Raw genomic sequence first — 24,278 nt, 5'->3', positions numbered from 1 at the left:
TCTAGCACAGCTTGGAGGTCCTGCAGGTTCCTTTCAGCATCATCCAATTAAGTTCACTCAGGATGACAGGGGCTTGGGGCAGGGGAGTCGACAGAAGGAAGGTCAATTGAAGGAACCGTGGCACATTTATTGTAAATACCATTTTTTTTTTTTTTTTTTGCTTCAAAGGTTCCCTTCTGCAGCTAGGGCCAGGTGACATCTTAAAAATACCACCTCAGGAAGAATAACAACACCGATGGGGGCAAAATGAAATGGCTTTCTTTTCAGCCATTAGATCCCTCCCGGCCCAATATCAGTGAACAGAACAGGTGGGAGGGATTCGGGAATGGAAGAGAGGGCACGCAGATCAGAAGGCTTTAGGAGGTGTCTTCTCACACTCAGCCACAGATCCATCGGACTGTGACAATTCCTCCTTATTGTTGAGGATTAGGGTGTCTCGGCGAGGAAGACAGAAAAATAGGTGGATTACATAGGGGAATTAGAAAGACCACTTAAACATTAAAAACAAGACCCACCAAAAAATTGTTCCTCAGCGGGTCCAAGTGTGGGGGAGAGACATCCCGACCTGCGCTCGCTTTCCATGAAGTCCCCACCCCCCTTCCCCTCGCTTCTCCATTTTCAAGGCATCCTTCTCCAGGAACCGGTCCTCTCAGCCTCCTGGTGGGGAGGCGTTCCCAGCTCGTGGAGACCCGGGGCATCCCGAGCAGCGGGCTGCGGGCCACGTCCCCACCCTTCCTCCCGCGCCTCTGGGGCCCGCCTGGTCCAGGTTGCATTCCCGGCCCGGCGTGCAGGAGGCCGGCGGTGGGCGACGCCCGGCCGGCTAGCGCTCCGCCCGCCGTCCGTGCGCTCCGGGGTCCCCGCGCCCGCGCCGCGCCGCGCCGGCGCCTCTGCCGGCCGCCGGGGGTTATGAATGGGCGCAGCGGAAGCCCCGCCCCACCCGGACGTGACGCCCGGCCAATGGCAGCGCGGGCTGCGTGGATGGATGAGGTCAGCGCTGTCGTGTCGGGAATGGAATGTGTAAGTGTAACATTCAGAACCGGGTAACATTCGGCGACCGAACGCGGCGGTCGGCAGTGATAGCGCGGGGCCTGCGAAGCACCGCTCGGGGCCGGCACTGCCCGCGGGGAGGACGCGCCGCCGCCGCCGCCCCGCGCCGCCTCGTGCCGCCGGCCGGGCCGCCGCGCGCCCGGGGAGCCGGCCCCGTGAGCGCAGGAGTAAACACCGGCGGAGTGTGGGAGCCGCTGCAGAAGGGAATAAAGAGACATGCAGGGATTTGTGAGGTTACGGCGCCCCAGCTGCAAGATGCACTAGCCGGCTGAAGCCGGGGCGGATTGACTTGTTGGAACCGTAGTGCTCTGCACCGGAGTGTGGATGAGTTGAAGTTGCTTTCCCCGGGCTCGTTCTCCACGCCGCCGAGAGGAATCCGAGCGGAGAGGCAGTCACTTCGTCTTGCCATTGATTGGGTATCGGGAGCTTTTTCTTCCCTGCTCTCTTTCTTTTCCTCCGTCTTGTTGCATGCAAGAAAATTACAGTCCGCTGTTCGCCCGCCCTGGGTGCGAGATCTTCTGCCCGGCTCTCTCCCGTGCATTGTGCAGCCCAAAGATGAAAGACCGAAGGGGAGAAAGTTAAAGAAATCGCCCACATGCGCTGGATCAGTCCACGGCTTGGGGAAAGGCATCCAGAGAAGGTGGGAGCGGAGAGTTTGAAGTCTTTACAGGCGGGAAGATGGCGGACTGGAGCTGAAAGTGTTGATTGGGAAACTTGGGTGATTCTTGTGTTTATTTACAATCCTCTTGACCCAGGCAGGACACATGCAGGCCAAAAAACGCTATTTCATCCTGCTCTCAGCTGGCTCTTGTCTCGCCCTTTTGTTTTATTTTGGAGGCGTGCAGTTTAGGGCATCGAGGAGCCACAGCCGGAGAGAAGAGCACAGTGGTCGGAATGGCTTGCACCAGCCCAGTCCGGATCATTTCTGGCCCCGCTTCCCGGACGCTCTGCGCCCTTTCTTTCCTTGGGATCAATTGGAAAACGAGGATTCCAGCGTGCACATTTCCCCCCGGCAGAAGCGAGACGCCAACTCGAGCATCTACAAAGGCAAGAAGTGCCGCATGGAGTCCTGCTTCGATTTCACCCTTTGCAAGAAAAACGGCTTCAAAGTCTACGTGTACCCGCAGCAGAAAGGGGAGAAAATCGCCGAAAGTTACCAAAACATTCTAGCGGCCATCGAGGGCTCCAGGTTCTACACCTCGGACCCCAGCCAGGCGTGCCTCTTTGTCTTGAGTCTGGATACTTTAGACAGAGACCAGTTATCACCTCAGTATGTGCACAATTTGAGATCCAAAGTGCAGAGTCTCCACTTGTGGAACAATGGTAGGAATCATTTAATTTTTAATTTATATTCTGGCACTTGGCCTGACTACACTGAGGACGTGGGGTTTGACATCGGCCAGGCGATGCTGGCCAAAGCCAGCATCAGTACTGAAAACTTCCGACCAAACTTTGATGTTTCTATTCCCCTCTTTTCTAAGGATCATCCCAGGACAGGAGGGGAGAGGGGGTTTTTGAAATTTAACACCATCCCTCCTCTCAGGAAGTACATGCTGGTATTCAAGGGGAAGCGGTACCTGACAGGGATAGGGTCAGACACCAGGAATGCCTTATATCACGTCCATAACGGGGAGGACGTCTTGCTCCTCACCACCTGCAAGCATGGCAAAGACTGGCAAAAGCACAAGGATTCTCGCTGTGACAGAGACAACACCGAGTATGAGAAGTGAGTAAGGGCTGCCTCCCTTCGAGGCTCGGCCCTGGGCCCTGGATACCTGAGTCCAGGTGGGAGGGTGGGGGATGCGGGGTGGAGACAGAAGCCCTCAGTTCTGTTGCTTCCTCGGGATCCAGCGGCTGGGTTCAAGTGTGTGGGGTGAGCTTGGGCTTCTCAGGCAAACTCGACAAGAGTACTCTCTCCAGTCAGGTTGGTGAAGAAGGGAATCTTCCTGATGCTTTGAAAACCATTCAGGACCCATGTGTCTTTGGCGCATTATGGGGGCTCGGATCCAAGTTTTGGAAAGGGTACTAAAGGGTATTTGTGACGACTCAGAGAGACACATGTTCGACCCAAGTCCACAGACACTGACCCCTCTGGGCTTTGTCTGTTTCCCTCAAGAACATGGGTACCTGTTCTCTGTGCAGTTTGCTAGGCTTAAATTTGCACCTTTCCCCCTAAGCTTTAGATTCTTGATTCCTGGAATATTTTCATTTTTACCTCCCCAACTTGTGACTGCCTCTTATTTCCTCTACAGCACTGATGTTTATTAAGGGTAGAGTGTAAGCTGGTTAGGGTCATTCATTCATTCATTCATTCCTATAAGCCCACTCTTTCTTGGAGAAACTTTAAAATCTGGGCCTCAGGCCCACTGCAGTGAACTACCCTTACTAATTTAGATTTCCCTTTCTTCTTTGTCTTTATCTATTTGCATATAAATGTGGACTGTTACTCTTTGAATGGGCTTGAGATGCCTCCTTAGCCTCTGTGGAGGGGAGAGTTTTGTTTAGTTGCTAAGTAACTGAGTTGGTTACTTTGTAGCCCCTTTCAGTCTTCCTTTCCCTTGTCTTTAACAGTTGCTGACACACAGGATTTCAGGTCAAAGTTAGAATCCACAAATCTGCTTGAAACCGAGGCTGGCCTGTAGGTCCATCGGTCAGCTTCCTGATAGCTGAGGTCAGTGCCCCAGACTCACTTGTGTCTGGCTGGGAAAGAGTTAGTGAGCGCCTATGGTGCATTTCCACTTTACGCCAGTTAAAAACCAGAGCAGCCTTGTGCTACCCAGGGAAGGAAGGAGAAACCTCTCAGCTGAGTACAAGAGGAACTGGCAGAGGTTGGCAGATTTGTGCAATTGATTCATGAAATGCAGAATAGGGGAAAAGGCTTCCAGATGGGATTGGATCAGGAAGGGGTAGGGTGGGAACGGGGCCCTGAAATGAAAGGTGTGATTATTGTCCATGGATTCCCTCAGACTCTCTGGTCTTGGTGGGAGTGATTGGAAGGGAAATTAAAGTCCTCCCCGACTTGATCATAGAAGGGAGAGGAAGTATCAAGCCTGGGGATTCTGCTTCTGAGCCCCTTGGACGTTTTCCGTTTCAATCCTGGGAAAAGCCTGAGGCCGGGATCAATTGTGAATCCATAGTTTCCTCTTACACAAGGAAGTTCTGTGTGAATGTTGAGTGTTGTTGTGACAGTAAAAACACTCTTTAACTGTGGTCAGAAAGAAACTGCTTTGTTGAAAGGACAATGTACTTTGATAGATTCTGGGGGTGCTTGTGCCTTCTAGGAATTTCCTTGGCTGGCGTGAAGAGGGTGATCTTTTGATGGCTTCTAAAGCAATCTCTCCAAGCTTTATAGAAAGATCATGATGTTCTTCATTGGGAAAGAGCGGATGTTCCCTGTGTGTTCGACCTCCCCCCTCCCCCCAGTAGATGCCAATTCTTTACATTTTCTATGGAAAACTTTTGTTTTCTAGAGAGCGGAGATGGAGAAAGGTGTGGTTGATTGGCTTCCGAGCAACTTTGTTTTGCTAATTGAATGTAATTAATTTTTCACCTTTCGGTCCTTGGGCCAAGAAATCTGACACCCTCCACCTCTTCTTGATTTAAGTTTAAAGACCACCTGGGTCCGGGCCTCAGGATCTTCTCTGTTTGGGGATGTGGCATTTAGAAAGAAAACAAGTTTACTTTTCTCCTGAGCAGGGTTTTTCACGGTTTTCGGTTACCTTTTACAATCCCTCTAGCCCCGATTTTGCTTAGTAGGACGTGTTAGTAGTGCAGACTGGAACTCCTAGAGTTTTAACTCCTTGCCCATCTTGGATTGTCAGAATTGTTTACTTGCAAATATTGCTGGGTGTTTGTTTGCTTTTGACTTTGGAATACACAGGGTGGAAATAAGAATGCAGGAATCTGGAAGCCGTGACTATACACCAGTCTACACCGATGCTGCACTCGGAAGTAAGGGGCAATGCAGAACTCCTCAGCCACACTGAGGCTAACCACACCAGACCCTTGAAGAAGAGATACTGAAGTCAGATCTGTGGAAGTGGTCCTTCCTGGAGTCATCTCTGAGTTGATTTTTACCCAGGGTTTAAGCAGTGTTTGAGGTGTTCTAGGCATTCATTTGGTAATGGCTTGTAAAGATGAGATCAATTTTCGTCTACTTCTCTTCTGCATTAGCAAGTACCTATGAAAAGGTTTCAACTTAATTGGTTGCTTCGGCAAGCAACCTCATATGGGTTTGCTGGGGACACCGGATCTGATAATTAGATTGGAAATTTATAGCCCCTTGGTCAACTTAGGCTACTAGAAGAACATAAGCAGATACTTCAACTCCAAGATATGGTGATGGTGTGTAATGCTGTAGGTTTCAAGGGAAGTGTCCCACTTGTGATTTTGTGAAAAGCACATGAATGTCACCGGTGCAGAACAGCTGGGTGGCGCGAATGGGAATTACTTTTGCTCTGGAGAAAAAGGTCCTGCAAACTTTGATCCAGCTTCTCAATTACATTAAATATCAATTACTTTTAATAGTGCACATAATTTTTACTAGTTACATATCTTTTTCATTTTAATTTTTTTCACTTTATTTCATTTCTCACTGTCCTGGAAGGAGATCCACCTGCCTTGGCCTCCGGAGTACTGGGATTAAAGGTTTGAGCCACCACATCTGGCTTTCAGTTACTCATTATAACTGGTGTAGTTGGCACCAGCCGAACTGAGTCACTGCTGGGATTTGGTGATCTGGAGTGAGACCTTCGAGAAATTCACTCCATTTTAGTGCTTTTGGCTTCTCAGGCATGCTGACATGATGACTACTGTGCATGAACATCACAGGTTCGATACCTTTGGAGGTCATTATTAGGGAACTTCAAGTTTGGCTATATCAAACAGAAGGAAGAGAAGGTAGTGAGAGGTGTCCTGAACCTTTGGCCCTTCCAAGGAAAGCAGGGTGATTCTTTCAAAGCAGCTTTTCTGAGAGCAGTCAAAAGACTATCAAGATTGTCAGACCCTTTTCTGTTTGCTAAAGCTGTACTGTACTGGGGTTTTTAAAACAAAACAATACAAAACATTTCTTTAGTGCATGTGTGCGCATGCATGAAGGTCAGAGGACAACCTGGAGTCAGTTCTCCTCTTTCAACAAGTGGGGTCTGGGTATCAAATGCACATCCTTAGGTAGGACGAGTCCTCTTCCCCAGTGTCACCTCATCAGCCCCAGCCATGTACTGTTTAAGGATGGTTGACCATTTAGCTCCTAGCACTCGCTTTTCTTAGGAATAGAAACTAAAGGATGGCAAATTTTATTTAGGGAGGAACAGTTGGAACTCTGATGTGTTTTAGTAGTAGTTCCAGAAAGCAGGCCTTTGGAATCTTTCACTAGTCAGCGTTCCTTTCATTTCTCATTGTGAACCCTCTGGAAGCGCTCAGCCTCCAGGACATCCCATTTGGTGCTGCTGGTGTTTCTACAACTTATGACAGCTTTTCAAAGGTGGCTGGCAGGCATTGAAAAAGAGAAAAAAAAATGTCAACTAGCTTAGAGCTGATGTAGCCCTTTGAAGGGACATGCTTAGAATCTTGCATGAGGTTCACAGTTCCCTTTTATTGTTGATAAAATAATAGGTGGGTGTGTTCCCAAAATTGCTTAGTGTAACTCATTTTTTCTAATTTTTTTTTTTTTAAATTTTATTGAGCCTTTCTCATTGGCCTTAAGAGTTGCGGGAACAGATGGAATTGACCAAATAAGTTGGATGCAGATGCCATTGCAGAGGAGGGCGACTGTGCTTAAGACAAGTCATAATACCAAAGGGCTTTTTTTCTCTTTCCTCCATTATCCTCACCTGGTTTCACCGTCACTTGGAGCAAGCTCCTGACCTGGGCCTGACTCTTATGTGAATGTTTTCCTCTTCTGAAGGGAAAGGCAGAAACCATGAGGTACAGCCTCCAAATGTAAAATATTAGCACCTTTCTCTCCATAATTGTGTGATGGCACAAAAGTGTGGCTAAAATAACCCACAGATGGGAAATTCAAGTAATAGTCCTGTGCCAAGCTATGAAGTTGACACGTGTGTCTTCTGCCAGCGCAGTTCCCCGTCTCCCTGAACCTGCTTTCTGCAGAGAGCCCCTGAAAGCTCAACTCACAAGAAATTCAGGTTGGGGATGTTACTGCTACTTGGAGGGATATTTGCCAGTCGAATGAGTCCAGAGTAGGAAATGCTGAAAGGTATATGTTATTTGAGATACGGGTTTAAAGGGTTTTACTACGCTTAATTCATGACAAGCTGCTACGATTTGGATGGATCCCTCTGAAAGTGGGCCGCCGTTGGTTCTCTTTTTACCGTTTGGGTGAAACAGAAGTGATCAAAGGAGACACCATACCCCGAGGTGCTTGTGGTTTGCTTCGTATCCTGGAAGATCTACTGTCACAGAATAGGATTCCAGAAAATTCTGTGAGTGACTTCGTGTCAGCGTCTTATCAAAGAAAGGTTTGGCTGGGTAGGGCCTGGCTGCACTTCTCTCAGCTAACCTGCAGTGTGTCTTGTTAGTGCATCGTAGTGTGTAAGCTGAAGCCAGAGGTGTTGAGGCAGCGTGTCCAAGGCTTCCCAGCTCGTAAGTGGCAGAACTTGGGCTGTAGCCCAGGCTTCCTGGCTCCCGGTTCTCTGTCTTCTCACCCTGGCCTGCTACTGCTTTCTGACACTCAGTTGAATCAGGTCAGATGTAGTGGTCATTGGGTTTTACAGTCTTCAGACAGAAACGTGGAACCCCTCCTCGATCGAATGTAATAATTAACTGTTTTTATGTAAGGTCTCGTTGGTCAGCTTTGAGCTATGGTTATATCAAGTGTGGATATATCAGATGTCTCTTTCATCGCTTTGCGAATTTCCCAAGGAATGGCTTTAGCTTGTGCATGTGCTAGTAGGACCTCAGTTCTGACATTTCAACTTAGAACTACTTGAAGGGACGATTCGTGAGCATTTCCATCTGACCTGCATGGATTCTGCTTTTCGGTGTCTCCTTGTCTCTTCAAGGCAAACTTGGCCTGCACCAAGTTTGTCTGCTTTCTGGGATTATACGTGGACCTCCTGGGATGATGCCCCAGGTGATCCAACAGCATAGAAAGGCTCACTGGGAGAGTGAGCTGCTGGCTAGGGTGCAGCCCAGAGGTAGACAGCTTGGTGAGCAAGCTCATGCTTAGTAGTCCCAAGTCAAAACTGTTTGTTTTTGTTTTGTTTTTAAAGTAATGCAGGTAGGGCTGTGGAGATAGCTTAGCAAGCACAAGGACCCGGGTCTGAACTCCCAGCACTCATGTGAAAAGCCAACTATGGTAGTGTGCTTATAATTTCAGTACTGGAGAGTCAGAGATGGGAGGATTCTTGGAGCTTGCTGGTTACCCAGTCTAGTGTAATTGGCCAGTTTCTGGTTCAGAGAGTAACAGTAAGTGATTGAAGAAGGCTCCGGATGTCCACATGAACTCTGCCCTCCATATGCATCATACAAGCTTGAGCTCTGTCCACTGTATACACCGTATATGCATACACACGAACACCCCTGTCATAATACCGACTCCTGGGGGAAATAGAGAAGATGCAGGATACAGCAAGGTGGTCCTCCACTTCGTTTCTTACCCCAGTAGGAGAGCTGAGCCATGCTCAAGTTTGATTTAGTTCCCTAACCTTTATATTTGTATTGTTTTATCTCTGCATATCCTAACACTTTGTTCCGCTATGTGAATTATTTAGTTAGTAGTAAATAAATCTTAACTTCATTGTTTGTCCAAGCTGCCCACGTGTTGAAGCTAGGGCTAAAGCATTGGTAAGCACAGCTCCTGGCCTGCTGCTACTACTCTGCTTTTTGAAAGTTGAAGTTAGACCTAAGTGTACATGTATGCTTTTCCCCTTAACATTATTTAAGAGCATTTTACTGTCCTACCAAAATGAAGTGGGACTTTTTTTTTTTTTTCTTTTATCCCCTGAGACAGAGTTTCTCTGTATAGCCCTGGCTGTCCTGGAACTCACTTTATAGACCAGACTGGCCTCGAACTCAGAAATCCACCTGCCTCTGCCTCCCAAGTGCTGGGATTAAAGGTGTGTGCCACCACTGCCTGGCATGAACTGGGGCTTTTAAACACACTATTTTTTTTAATGCACAGCTGTATCATAGATTAACTATATGTGTACACACACACATACACACACACACACGCACATGTATGTATGTATGTATGTATGTATTTATGTATTTATTTTGGAGGGTGAATTTCACCAGAGTGCCTGGTTCTTGCTCAGGGTCTCTTTCAAAAACAATCAAGGACTTATGTGCCCTTCCCCCACTCCTCATCCCACTGGAGTGGTAGGTGTTTTTAAGGTGAGGCTGAGCACCCAGTTAGGGAAGTAGCTGTCATTAAATGACAGCTTAGATAAACATTGTAGGTGGTAATTGGTGCTGCAGGGGGTCTTTGAAGCTTCAGGCTCTGTTCCCTTTGAAGTTTTGTTTTGGCTCTGGCCAAAAACCTCTCTGGTCTCTTTAACTGTGCTGGCAGCCATATAGACTTCTCTTGACAGACACAGTGCTTGCTTTCTGGGGATCTCAGGGTCTGTTGACCCAACCTGGGGATCTCGGCCCTTTTTCTAGCATCTTCTATCAGTCAGGCCTTTACTTCTGTTTTCCCTTTGATTGTGGACTCTGTGATCCATGGGAGGTGAGTTTGGGCAGCTTTTTTACATCTGGACTGCCAAATAAGGAATTCTTACACCTAGTGTATTATTCTAAGTACCTTTAAAACCAGGCACAAAACAGTTAATGTCCAGTACAAGCCTTTGAAACTTTTGGGCAACATAACTCCTTTTGATGGCACTGAGAGATTTGAAGCAATATACACTTGAGCTTTCCTTTGTAACTTTCTGTCTTGTGTAGAGCCTTAGCCTTAGGAAGCAGAGCCTGAGATTCTCTGACTCATTTTTTAACCTTTTGGCTTCAGTTTTTGTATCTGGAAATGGAGATTAGGTTACCAGCCTCACAGGGTCATTAAGAGGATCAAAAGAGGTGGAGTGTATGTGAATGGACCTTGTAAATGATAATATACTCTCTAGGGTGGCCGTGTTATTAAAACCATCTTCCTGTCATGGTCTAGTCAACTGTGGAGTGGCTCAGTTAGTTTCATAACTCAGCCTTTTAACTGTGCCCGTGAAAGAGTTCTGCTCATCTCTTCCCTGAAACTGAATTCCCAGGTAACCGTGGGCTTAAGTGCTCTGGTGTTTAATCATTGCCCAGTGGAATGTGGAAAGATATGTATGGAGTTTTCAGGCTGGAGGTGGCAGGGATTGAGAGCAGCCTCTGGAGTAACCCAGCATTTCCTTGATCCCATGTTCTCTGTGTTCCCTGCATCAAGAATGCAGGCCATCTTTTTCCGCATTTACCAATAGCAGCTGAGGATTACTTGTGGAGAGCCATCCTGTATGAATGGAACTGAGCCACTTAGGCGTTTCCTTGAGCTGGTTCAGTTGGGTTCTGAAGCTCCAGTGACAAGCACGCTATCTCTCAGGCCTGTTTAGTCACAGGATTTATTCTAAGGGGACATGGGACAGAAACCCAACTGAAAGTGTTCTGCTAAGTTCCTAGCATACAGTGTGATAGCTGGACAGGGTGCTTTGTTTCTGCTCTGACCAGCTCTTCTGTTTCTCAATGCCTGCTAACCATCATCAGTGAGTCGGTCTTGAGTGCTGTTGTCCATGTGGGGGGGGGGAGGGAGGGGGGCGGGGGGAGGGGGGGAACCGAGTCTGGTTGACTTTTCTAGAAATTGATCCTTGCTTTTGCGGATGCTGAAGGAGCCTCTCACAATGAGGCCATGAATTGAGTGTGGTGGAGACCTGATCAATGGAGGGATCGCCCTGCCACATTGCCACTCTTAACAGGTGAACACATCCTTTTTCAAAAATCATCCTTGAAGGCATTTCCTGGATTAGGGGACTGTGGTTAGAGAAGTTAGCCGTGGCAGGTACTTTGAAGCCATATCCTGTTGACACTTTTGCCCGTGAAGCCAGATGATGGCAACAGCCACTAGTACTTCTGGATCTTGTACTGTGTGCAGGCAGTTGGGTGGTTGTATCTTCTTAATCTTTTTGAGCCCCGAGTAGGAACGTAGCATTTCTTCTTCACTTTGTAAATGAAGAAACAGAGGCAGAGAGTCTTTACATTGATCGACACGAGAGCCCGCGGACTATAAAAATGGAGGTGTTCTGATTTCTAGGCCTGTGCTCTCAATCAGACAGAGTACTCAGTGCTTTTGAATAGTCCCCACTGCTAGCAAGGCGACCACACGCTCACCACTTTTCGGATGTTTGATTGATGGGTGGAGTATCACTTGGGCTTTTTCACCTAGAATTGATTTCATCAGGTTTAGAGAGTGTTCGAACCATTTCACAGATCTGATTTCCCAGCTCTAGTGGCTTTGGAGCAGTGCATTGAAAGACCAGCGATAGTTGGGTTCTTGCAAATAGAGCTGGGAAGATGGGACAGCTGACAAGACAAATACAAGGAAGGAGGACAGGGAGTTATGACACGTAACACTCAGAAGCAAGGACGCCTGGCAGGTTATGAAGAGTGTGCCCTCCACACTGCACAGCAGAGGCTGAGCTTCTGAGTGCCTGTAGTACCTTACCTGTCACGCAGTAGAGCTTTGGTAAATATTTGATAAGCTACACTGTGGTTATTGTTGACCCGAGGCATCATTTGTGTGTACTCATCTTTAATAAAGTGGAAAAACACTGCATTTCTCTAACTTGCTTAATCATATGGGAGATATAGAAATGTTTGGACGATCTTAAGAGTAAGCTGTCCTTTTGAAAACTCGTCAGCCAAGCTAACCTGAGCACCTTGCTTACATGCTCGAGGTACAGGCATGGAATTGAGATGCAGAGAAAGGAAGGACCCAGGAGGGAATGTGAAGACCTCTGGCCTATTTCCTATAGTTGTCCCCATCAGGTATATTGAGGTACATGACACCCACACTCTTAGAGAGATGAGACCTGATGGACGGAAGGATAGAATGGATTCCACCCTGTATTCTGTGTAGATTCCAGCACCCTAAGAGCTGATGATAGGATCATACCTCTATCCTCTTGGAACTTGTCCCAGGGCTTCTTGACTCTGTGTGGCTGCTGGTCCAGCTGTTACTGCTTCCTCAGCTTCATCCCCTCCGCAAGAAATAGCCACACCCCTCCTCCTCCCTTTTTCAGCAACTTTCTGGAAAGTGCTACCCTGCTCTTTCTCATGACTACAGTCACTTCCTGGACTTCTAGTCTGTATTTTTTTTAGAACATTTCATGGTTACTGTAGCTTTGTGTTTCCATTTATTTGACTGTCTTGTTTCTCTTTTTTTTTTCAGTAAATTGCATAGATGCTGAAGGAAGGAGTCCTGGATCCAGTAATGTTTCTATTTTTAATTTACTTTAGTTCATCCTTTTTTCTTTTTTAAAGAGGATCAGCCTCTTCTTTTTTTTCTTTTTGAAATATTTATTTATTCATTCATTTATTTATTTCATGTATGTGGGTACACTGTCGCTGTCTTCAGACACACCAGAAGAGGGCATCGGATGCCCATTACAGATGGTTGTGAAACCACCATGTGGTTGCTGGGAATTGCACTCAGGACCCCTGGAAGAGCAGTCAGTGCTCTTAAGCCCTAAGCCATCTTTCCAGCCTGAGCACTTTAGCTCATCTTAATCAATGTACATAAAACAGTTTTGTGCCTACCATATGCATACACTATATATCAGCAGTGACATGCACCCCGCCCTCTGATGTCATGCAGATGGAATCGCATGTTAGAAGATGCCAGATTTCTTTGAAGAAAAGCAACATCATAGGCATTCCAGTAGCCCCATGATATGGTTGTGTACTGGGATCTCATTGCAGCTTCTGTCAGTGGGTCTTGGGTGAAGTTCCAGGTTACTAAAAAGATTAGCCAGGGTTTTGGAAGCCCAGTGAAAATAAGACTAAGAGATGGTTTCCTGGTTTTAAAATCTGGATGGAAGAAAGCTTCCTTGGGAACATGGCTGGGAACTTTCCCAGAGTAGTTCTGAGGCAGGCCAGGGTGAAGGTTGAAAGGACAATCTTAGGTCTGTCTACCTTGTTTGAAGCAGTTCTCTTGGCTGCTTGCTGCTATGTGCCCACTGCTAGGTGGCTCTTGAGTTTCTGTCTCATATAGGAGGACTGGTATTAGAGACATATAATACTGTGTCTGTTTGTCTTTATTTGTGGACTGGAGATACAAATTCAAATCCTCAGGCTTGCATAGCAAGTACCTAGCCATTTCCTCAACCCTAGTCCTATCAACTAAAATCAGTTATTTTTATTGACCCGCCAAGAACGTTGTCACTCTCCACCATCGGTTCAAAATACGAGGTCTGTTAAGCTTCACTGTCTTTGATTTATAAAATAGGCTTTCCAGTCTCTCCACCAACTTCATTATGTTATTTTGCTCATTTACCTGGTTTCCCTTTTTGTTTTCAAAGGAGAAATTTCTTTCAGTATTTTTTGAAAGGTACTTTTTCCTCTAAAAAGCCAAACCAAACCAAAACCTGTTGCATTGGTATGAGAAGTAGTGAAACCAAAATCAAACTAAGCAAGAAGGCTTGATGCACTCTAGCCTAAGGTATTGATGCAGAATAAATGAAGAACCATTAGTCTCCCTTTATCATTTAATTGTAATATTCTCTAGCTACTAGGGACTCCCATGTTTTTTATTTTTTTATTTTTTAATAAACTGTTATAAAATACAGATAAAAATATCACATACCCAAATTAACTAGACCCAGAGTCTATACAACTTATGGACTTACATACAGTTAGAAATGGCATTAGGACTGGGAGCCATAGGGCTCTGCGTTACATTTAGCACTTTCAGTATCACATACACTAGAAAGTCCATGACAGAATTAGAACTGGAAAGAAAAGCAGCACTGGGCAGTGGTGGGGGGCACACCTTTAATCCCAGCACTTGGGAGGCAGAGGCAGGCGGATTTCAAAGTTCGAGGCCAGCCTGGTCTACAGAGTGAGTTCCAGGACAGCCAGGGCTACACAGAGAAACCCTGTTTCGAACTCCCCCCCCCCACCAAAAAAAGCAGCAGCTGTATCTCCTCTGTCATAACTCGTGTCCCCCATTACCTCAGCCAGCCTTTATCTCCTTGTGTTCAGCCTTTCTTGTTCTCTTTCGTTTATACTGTGCCCAAAGGTACATCTGTTTACATGTGCATTCATTTTATTGACTAGATTCTACATATGAGAGAGAACATGTAGTTTGTTGTTTGTTTCTGAGATTTCTTCCCCAATTTATTTACAGTTTCTTCCATACCCTCCTTAGGTTTGGTTGGATAAAAATTTTGGCCTTTTTTTTTTTTTACATCTAAGCTGGGCTAACTGGTACTTGAAGTATTGCTGCGAAGCACACAGGAACATCATGCTTAATAAAGCTTTCAGGCTTCTAATGAATTCATGTGGAGATTTTTCACTCAATTAAAAAGCACGGGGTGGGGGAAGGACGGTGTACTGTTATTTCTCCTGCCGGCCTCTATTTCCTGCATTTATGCTCTGCTGTGGCTCATGAGGACCCGGACCAGACATGCTGTATTGCTCACAGATCTCAGGGTGTCTAGCCTGGACCAATGCACTGTAGTGCAGTTACTTGAATTCTTAGTAGGTCCTAAAAACTGACTCACATTTGGTGACGGTCATATGACACTTGATTAAGTATGAATTATGTTTTATGGTCTTCCGAAGGTTGTAAAGGCTATTTTCCAAAATTATGGCTAGCTCTGTGTATCTGAAGGAATCTGAAAATCTAATCAGAGAGGGATCTGACACTAAAATGCTTTTGCTTTGCTGAGAGGCAAGGAATAATTTTTGTGTGTTTGTGAAAGCACCATTTCGTATATGCTACAGGCTCCTTTAAAATTCACATCACATTAAGAAAGCTACCTTTAAACAGCATGTTTTATGATGACTACATTTTTAAGAGTGGTGTAATATAGCAAACCTTTAAATTTAGAGAGTGGTCTTTATTGATTCAAGGAGTAGAAATGTGTAATTTTTTTTTGTATTTGGATTGTAGAGTTACAGTGCTTTTTTTTTTTTTTAAATGAGCTGTAGTTATGTTATGATAAAATTTAACTACCTCACTTCAGGATTTAGCACAGGTAATAGATTCCAGTAGTATTTTGATGAATTTATTTTATATGTTGCCCTGTTTAAGGAGAAACTCAAGTAAGGGTAATATGGGTGTGGGGAAAGGATTAGATGCCAAAATAAAGATAGATTTCAGTAAAGATGAGTGAAACAGCCATTCCGTGTGAGTTCAAGAAGGGAAGAGCTGATTTTAGGAACAATGTGAGGGTATCGTCTCTGGATTTGTTTCTTTCCCCTAGTGAGCTGGTGCCCTGGGCAGTCCAGTCTGCATACTGTACTTGTCTGTCTGCAGTTTGGGAGTATGCTCTGGGGATGGGAGTATGGGGCACACACCCCGTGTTCATTCCTCTCTGAATACTTGGGGTCAGACCTACTCCTTTGGAAAGATGAACAGGAAGATTACAGAAGCAGCCTGGCATAGTTGAATCATGGGGGTCACCTCAGCACTCAGGAGGTGGAGGCAGGAGGATCAGAAGTCTAGGGTCAACTTGGGCTAAAAAGCTGCTTCTGGTAATCCTCGCTCCCTCCACAATCATGGCATGGTGTAGGTGAGAAATTCAAGGACCAGGAACGTTGGGTAACTTGAGTAGCATGGAGACAGTGGCAGAGCACTCGTCTCTCAGCTTGGAGCTCAGAGGCATGTGGAGGATCCACATACAGACTCTGGAAACAGGTGATTCCAACTACAGTACGGCAGTCTCACTGTGAGCGCTACGGCAGCTCCTCTCTTTCAGTGTCTTCACTTGTAAGATGGGGCTGCTGATAATTTCCACATCGTAGGGTTGTTAGTGTGAGGATTGGATGGGTAGTGATACCTGTCCCATGCTTAGACAGGGGCCTTGGCGCACAGTAACCACTCAGTAAGAAGCAGCGGCTCCTGTCATTATTCATCTGTCTCATTAAGATCACATTAGACTCATAATTTCAGACTTTCCGTTTGTGTGTGTGTCCATCATTCTTTTAATTTCATTTCTTTCATTTGACCTATCTGTTTACAGCTCATTACAGTTGTAGTGTGCAATATGATACTCAAGCTCGCCAGTCGTGGAGAAACTCCTGGTGGTTTGGCAAGTGTTCAGAATTCCAACCACCTGTTGGAACTGTTGCCAACATTCAGAGGATTTTTCATTTTCCAGAAGTGCTTCAGCCAAGAACCCCAACCATCAGTATGATTTTTTTTTTTTTTGGGTCTTTAAAAATCAATTCTTTTCTTTTAGGAAAAGTATTTGGTTTCTTACCATGCCTGTGAGGCTGATCAATGCATAGGCCCTGTTCCTGCTTTTTGCAAAAACATCAAAAGGCAGTGAATGGCAGGTATGACTGAGGTCCCCTGAAGTGACTCTCAGAGTTAAACCTGGATAGGACTAAGAAGGTAAAAGTATTTTTTTTCTTCTCTCCCGCTGTACAAGTAGCAAAGCAGGGGTATTAGCAAAACAGAGAGCCATGGGGGGGGGGGGGGGATAAGTTTGCACTTCCAACGATTTGCATGGTTATTAGTGGCCAGTGACTCTTCCTTTAGGACGGCTGAAGTCTGCAGCTGCAGGGCCAGGACCTCTGCGCTGCTTCTGCGTGTTATATTTAAGCAGTGTGCACCTGTCCTTGGTGATAAACGTGGAACTGCAGCCAAGGTGAAGTCAGGGAGGAAATTCTAGACTGTTTGGAAGATCTGGGTGCGTCCAGACACACTGGCACTCACACAGTTGCCGTTATGAAGAAACACACTGTGAGAGGTTTTCTGTGATACGGTTTGCTACCAATCCAGATGTGATCCATGTCACAGAGCGTTGCTGGCGTTGCTGTCATTGGGTCAGCTGTGTACCTTAGAACCGTAACATGTCCGAAAGGAACAACAACAGCAGCACAACCCAGTTTGGACTAGTGTTACGTTCTTGTTACCAGCTGGACACCTCTGTGCTGTGCAGCAGCCGTATGCTTTGTGAGGCCCGACTGGGGAGTGGTTCCCCAAGTTGTAAGGAAGGTAGCGTCTTCTTTCTCTCACCCCAAATTTGATACTGCTTGGCAAATGACTGGGTGTGTGCTTTACACATGATGATAATTTGGGGGCCAGCATTCTTATAAGGAGTATATAACCTAAATTTTTTTTTCCTCTCCCATTCTGGAGAATAACAAAAGGCTGAGTTTAGATGTATTTACTTATTTTTTTACCCTTTGTCTAGCCCTGACTGGCCTGGAAATCTCTGAAGACTAGGCTGGTTCATAGAGACTCAACGTGCCTAGGTTTTTTGTTTGCTTGTTTGTTTGTTTTTTTTGTTTTTTTTTTTTTTGAGAGCTGGTATAAAAGATGTAAAGCACCAAGCCTGGCTGGGTATCCTACATTGAAAATAAAAAAACCAAGAAGGATATTTTAAAAAAGCATTTGTTGTTAGAGAGAGGTTCCCCACTCTGTGTTCAGCGGTCTCGCATGCCTGTCTCTTTCCCTGTGCCCAGTCCCCTTCCCCTCTTTTCTTCCCTCCCTTCCTCTCCTCTTTTTCTCCTTTCCTGTGTGCATATGTTTGTATGGTGTGTTTGGGGTGCATATATATGGGTAGATGATTCTGTGGGGTGTGCATACTGAAACTAATTGATGCTCTGGGTGAATAGTGTTGGAGGGTGTCTCCCGTCTCTCTCAGCCTTATTCCTTTAAGATAGGGTGTCTCTCTGAACCCCAAGATCATAGTTTTGGTTAGGCTGGGTAGTCAGAGAGTTCCTGGGATAGACTTGTTCCGTCCCTTGGTGCTGGGGTTACAGGTGTAGATAGTCAAATGTGTGCTGTGGATTTGAACTCAAGTCTTCTTGCTTACGTGGCAAATATCATTAACCACTGCGCCATCTCCATAGCCCTGTCTTAATGTCTTTTTCACAAAAATAGTAATTGCCCTTCTTCTAGTAAGCTGATTTATAGATTGAAGTAACAGTGTGATAAAAATACCATATCGTGTTTCCAGTGAACTCGTTTAATTAGATGAGGTACAATAACTAGAATTTTTGGGCTTGTCTCTAAAAGTAGAAAACACTTATTTTTGGAACTGCTAGGCATGATGGCTTGGGCGCTTTATCAGTGTGCTGCATTCAGGACGTGGCTTAAGCACTATCATTTGAAGCCTGTCATTTCTGGCCCCCTTAGGGGTATAAAAATGGTGTAGTGATTTTTCAGATAGCAGAACACGAGGCAGCAGCAGGCCACTGGCTTGCCCTTCAGCCCAGGGCGTTCCTTGCTAATCACTACCTTCATCTAGCCAAGCTCCTATTTAGTATTTCTCTGTCCACAAGGAGCAGGTGTGATGTTAATTTCAGTGGTAGGTTCCAGGGGGCCTACATGGAGGGACTTCTTCCCCCCCCCCCCCCATTTTCTCCCATCCTTCCTAACTTTAGGGATGCAATAGGCTTTGTGGTTTCTCCTTGTGTCATTAAGGCCCAGTGAATTCTGGGATTTAGTTTGACAGTTAAGGGCTCACTGTTCATTTGGACCATTAATCTTTTGACTCTGAATTACAATTTTTAAGGTTTTTATCTGCTCAGACTCATGTACCTTCACGTGGGGAGCTGAATCATTTTCTCTGGCTTCCAGACGCTCCCTCACAGTATGCTAATGTGCTTGATAAGTGCTTAGAAAAGCTTATTATATTTGACTAGGTGTGTGTGTGTGTGTGTGTCTGTTGCTGGGGTTTGAACCTTGGGCCTCCTGAATGAGTGCTTTACTACTGAGGTATATTCTGCCTGTAGTATTTTTTTTTTTTTTAAGTGCAGAAGTTCCTGAACCAAAAGAAGATAGTTAAGAATATAGCCAGCTCTGGGCTTAAAAATGCCTATTTAAAGGAAGTTGATGAGATGGGTCAGTGGCTCAGAGCACTTGCTACTCCTATATAGGACTTTGGTTCAAGTCCCAGCACTTACATAGTAGTTCATACATGCATGCGTGCTGGCAAACACACATGTACATAAAATACATAAATCCAAAAACAAAAAGCGTGGAGAGAAGACAAGTCTTGGCTGTGGCTGATGTTCCAAGCAACTTGAGTTTGGTTGCCCACACGGCAGCGCATGACTGTCTGTAACTACAGTTCTGGGGGTGGAGGGGCTCTGACACCTTTTGATCTGCGCCAGGCATGCGTGTGGTAGACCACATACATTCAGGCAAAACACACATTCACTTATTTATTTATTTATTTGAGACAGGATTTCTCAGTTTAGCCCTGGCTATCCCAGAACTCATTGTGTAGGCCAGGCTGGCCTCAACTCACAGAGATCCTCCTGTCATTCCTTTCCAAATGCTGGGAGGAAACAAATTCTCCAGTGCACAGACGTTCTTTAAAATTGATAGAAATATTTAAAATATTTTTACTCTATGTCTTTTTCCAATTTGTAAAGAGGCCAGACCCCTCTGGTTCCTGGTAGAAAAATGTCCTGGAGAGACCTCTTTTCCTACCATTTGACCTAAATAGATTTTATCACCAAGCTCTTTGGATACTTTCTCCTCTGCTGTTAAGCTGCTCATAGCTTCCAAGGGCCACACCATGAGAACAGGAATGGTGTTTATTTGTTTTCTGTCAGTTTCCCTGGTACTGAGCCTATATTGAATCCTGAAGAAATATTTGTTGGATGAGTATCTTTGGTCATGGTGGCCTGTTAGTGAAGAAAGACATATTTTAGAGCTGATATGCCTAACTATTAATATATTTTTTGAATAAACAATTCAAGGGATATTGACTCGGAAAAGTAAATTTAGAAGAAATTATTTTTGCTCCCCTGAACTTCAAGATAACAGGAGTAAAATTAGAGATTTATCAAAGTGAGATGATGACCTGCAGTTTTAAAATAACTTCAGCCTTTGTTATTTTAACGGCAGGTAGAGCCTACTTTTGGCCCACAGAATACTGGATATAGAATGTGTATTGTTCTGTGCTGTCTAAGCTGGGCAATTAGCCCTTGGTCAGGTGCACCTGACATTGCCTCAAAGCCAGCCTCTTTGAGGAGCACACTGAGGAACACTCCTCTTGTCCTGTTGTCTTTGTCAGTTTGACATAAGTTAGATCCTTTCAGAAAAGGGAAGTTCAACTGAGATAAACATCCCCTTGAAAAAGACCTGTGTCCAAGACTATAGGGCATTTTCTTGATTGTGGGAGGGTCCAGACCTTAGTGGGCAATAAGTCCTGGGGCAGCTTGTCCTGGGATGTGTAAGAAACCAAACCAAAAAAGCCAGGAGGAACAAACCAGTAAGCAGTTTTCCTCTGTGGCCTCTGCTTCAGTTCCTGCCTCAAGGTTCCTGCCTTTAATCCTGTCTTTCAGTGATGAACCATGGTGTGGGAGTGTAAGGAAGCCAAAGCAACCCTTTCCTTCCCAGGTTGCTTTTGGTAGTGGTGGTGTTTATCACAGCAATAGAAACCTAACTAAGACAATGGTAAATCCATGGGGGTCTGGTGACGCAGTGTTCATGTTCCTTTCTTTGCTGCCTCTCTTTGTACTCCTGGTGAAGAGTGCTATATAGGCGGTGCTTCAGAGACCTATAGGGACTGGGAAGCTCTCAGGGGCTCCTCCTTGCTAGCATCAACAGTGCATGAGGGCTCACAGATAGAATTCTGGGCTGTCATCTCCTAGGGCATGGGTTCCACAAGCTAGTCTTGGGTTCCACTGAATCCTTAGGGCACTCCATCATTTATACACAGGCACTTATTCCCATTTCTGAAAGGCACGGGTTTTGTACATTTCCTCTTCTTAGGTGCTCTCCAGCATCAAGGCTGTGCTCAGAAGCCCATCTTCCTGTCAAATGACTGTGCTCCTTGGTCCTGTTATTTTTCTCCTCCTCCTCTTTCTCATTCTCCCTTTCTTTTTTTAATTCTCCCTTTCTTCTTTCAAGAACGCACAAACACACACACACACACACACACACACACACACACACCCCTAGTTTATCCAACCTTCAGTCTCCTACTGCCATTCAGTTAAGCTCTTCTAGCAACTAAAAAGAGTTCAGCTCAGAGTGGAGGGTTGATGGCCCACACCTGATCTCAGCACTGGAGACTGAAGCAGGAGGATGACTGTGAGTTTAAAGCCATCTTGGGCGATTGAGTGCGATTCTTTTCTCAAAGTTTGATTTTGAATTGAATTTTTGAGAGAGAGTCATGTAAAGATTACAGCATAACTTTGGGGATGCTGTGGGGAAACAGACAGACGGAGATGGCAGCACTTACACACAAGAAGTTTGGGCTTACAGGAAGGAAAAGTCATGTGATATGTTTCCCATGAGCACTTTGGTGCGTCAGTATATGTTCTTGGCTGAGCACACTGTCATGAGAATCATGTGCATGGTCTTTGGGGTAAAGATCTTGTGATAGTGTATCAACTTGCATTCTGCATCAACATATTTAGCTCTCTCGTTCTCTTTTGATAGCTGAAAGTTGTTTTGTTGTGAAAACAGCACTTTGATTATGTTAAATTGAGTACAGTTGATGAATATTCCTTATTCGCCTCTTGATTTTTGGAGACCAATAAGTACTTTGATGGTTTCTGTTTGTCTGTTTTAGCAAAATGAATTTTGGGATGTGGATCTATGACTTAAATGCTACATTTTCTGTTGCCCATATCTGTTAAAGAAATCCATCCTTTAAAGGCTGAAAAGCTGTAGGATGTGACTTTTTAAAATATAAAAACAGAGTAATATTTCTTTTCCCATTTAGCCAAAAGGCCAAGGTCCGATTGTCAGACTGCTAGTCTCCTGGGGAAAAATAAAGACAAGCTTTCCTTGAGGCATCGGGACTCTTGTGAGATTCGGACTTGTAGAGAGTGGCACTTGGGGGATGACCCCTTAAACTCCTGTGAGTAAGGGTAGAGTTAGGGTTGCCAGGCCAGGCACCGGCTTTCAGGTTACTTTCTGCAGTGCCCTTAAAGTGGACTTAGTCTCTGTCTTGTCACTAGCAACGACACATCATCATGCCACAGGTGATCTCAAATCTAGGACCTGCCATGAGTGGTTCGTACCGTGACTGGATCAAAAGCAAACAACAACAACAGCAAAAGCAGAGAGGGGAAAAGTAAGGGAAGGACTCACATATTTTTCTTGTGAGGCTCCCTTGCTGTATGTTGAAGCTTTGCTCTCTGATTAGAACTGACCGTTGAACAGATAGGATTTACATCTTTGGGGTCAGGAAGGAGCTTCCAGATTGTAGTCTCAGTGTTCTCTTTTTCTGGCTCTCCTTAGGCACCCCCATCCGATGTTTTTTTTTTTTTTTAAAAAAAGCATGCTTGATTTAATCAGATGGCAGCCACTGTACATCAGCAACCCTCTGAGGTTTGCAGATAAAGTCAGAACTACGCCAGAATCCTGTATGCATATATGTATGTATGTATGTGTGTGTATATATGTATGTATGTACCTATCTATCTATGACACAGTATCTATCTATCTATCTATCTATCTATCTATCTATCTATCTATCTATCTATCTTTTTTATCTGTCTATCTGTCTATCTATCTATCTATCTATCTACCTATCTATCTGTCTATCTGTCTATCTATGACACAGTTTCTTGCCATGTAGTCCTGTTGGGCTGGTACTGGCTACATATGTGAGGCTGGCCTTCAACTTCTCATGACTCTCCTGCCTTACCATTCCAAGTGCTGGTAATGGGCACACATGATCCCATCCAATTACTTTCTCTCAACAACTTTCTCTAAATGGCTCATAAAGGACCTATGTAATTTTGTAAAGAAGGTCTCAGATGGGCTGTGGTTCAGTATAACACATTGACTTTGTATTTTCTTCTCACCTCTAGACTTTATGTTTTCATGAGTGTTGGTTCTAGTTTTCCCCATACAAGTCAATGAATGACCTTGTTCAGGTATCCCTTGCTGATTTCCATTCCTGAGAAATAAGCTGGGGAGTGTGTTCCTCCCTTGCCAGCGCAGAGAAGGAGGCATTCAGCAGTTGCTGGTTGATACATTTACTTTCTACCTGCTGGCTTTCAACAGTATTAATTTTTATGTACTCATTGTGGATTGTGTTTAATTAAAAGCAGTTCTATTCACAGAGGCACTTGTAGGTTTTTTTTTTTTATTTCCCTGAAATGAATAAAACAAATAGGCATCTGGTATTTGTTTTGTATAACACAATCCCCATAAAATGAAGAGTAATAAAACATAATTATCTGTAAAGGCTTGTTTTATAAGCCCGAGAATGGGCTTGTTTCTATCAGGGTTTTCAATTCTACTCATGGGATAAGGACTCTCTTTGTACATTAATACACAACTACAATAGCAACGAATGCCTCACAATTACATTCATGATCCCGCCTTTATTAAACGAATGGCGTTTCTTTTGGTTATAGTGTACATACTAAAAGGTTGTCATTACGTTCTCTCTGTATAAATACATTCCATTGGAAGAAAATTCTATTTCCTGTTCTATATTCTGTTTAACTGGCAGAGTACTATTGGTGATTTATGCCACTCAGTACAAGTGGGAAAAAAAAAAAAAAAGCAGGTATATGCTTTGTTGTTGAGTCTCTTAGGTCCCAGGCCAGTCCATAGATTCCTCCTAGTTGGAAATTGCACATTAAGCATTTACATGTGTTGTATCTGGTTTCATGTGCAATCGCATATGCATGCCTGTGGAGGCCATAAGACAACCTCAGGAGCTGCAGCGTCTCTTACTGGCCTAGAGCTTGCTGATGCTACTACTCAGCAGGCCAGCAAGCCACAGCTACCTTCTCCATCTCTGCCTCTCGAACCCTAGGAGAGCATATGCATGCTGTGATGATGGCTTTTATGAGTGTTCTGGGGATGGAATTTAGGTCTGCTTGCAATCACTTCACCGACTGAGCCATTTACCTTGTCCCTTACATATGTTTTTATAGGGTTCATAGATCTTCTGACCATTAGTTATGACCTTTGCTGGGATCTGGTAATTATTTTGAAAACTGTATTTATAATCTGAAGCCAAGATTTTATCTTTAGCAAATGAGTATCAGTTGAAAGAAATTCATCCAGGTTTTTTTTTTTTTTTTTTTTTTTTTTTTTGGGGGGCATTGTATTTAATTTCAGGGCTGGGTTCCTTTGTAAAAAT

At 44.8% G+C, this 24,278-nt stretch overlaps 1 protein-coding gene across 1 annotated transcript in view; it reads left to right on the top strand.

Annotated features, from left to right (window-relative positions):
- Nucleotides 1-996: 996 nt before the first annotated feature.
- The window catches only part of Ext1 (exostosin glycosyltransferase 1), a 278,195-nt gene continuing 254,913 nt past the window's right edge, over nucleotides 997-24,278 (top strand). Inside the window, exon 1 of the mRNA XM_021183381.2 lies at nucleotides 997-2,773. Within this exon, the coding sequence (XP_021039040.1) occupies nucleotides 1,812-2,773 (962 nt within the window). The 5' untranslated portion in view covers nucleotides 997-1,811. The remainder of the gene's footprint in view (nucleotides 2,774-24,278) is intronic.

This window comes from Mus caroli, chromosome 15 (genome assembly GCF_900094665.2).
Source record: "Mus caroli chromosome 15, CAROLI_EIJ_v1.1, whole genome shotgun sequence".
NCBI lineage: Eukaryota > Metazoa > Chordata > Mammalia > Rodentia > Muridae > Mus > Mus caroli.
Note: the sequence above shows the minus strand (reverse complement) of the source record. Positions and strands in the feature narration are given on the sequence as shown.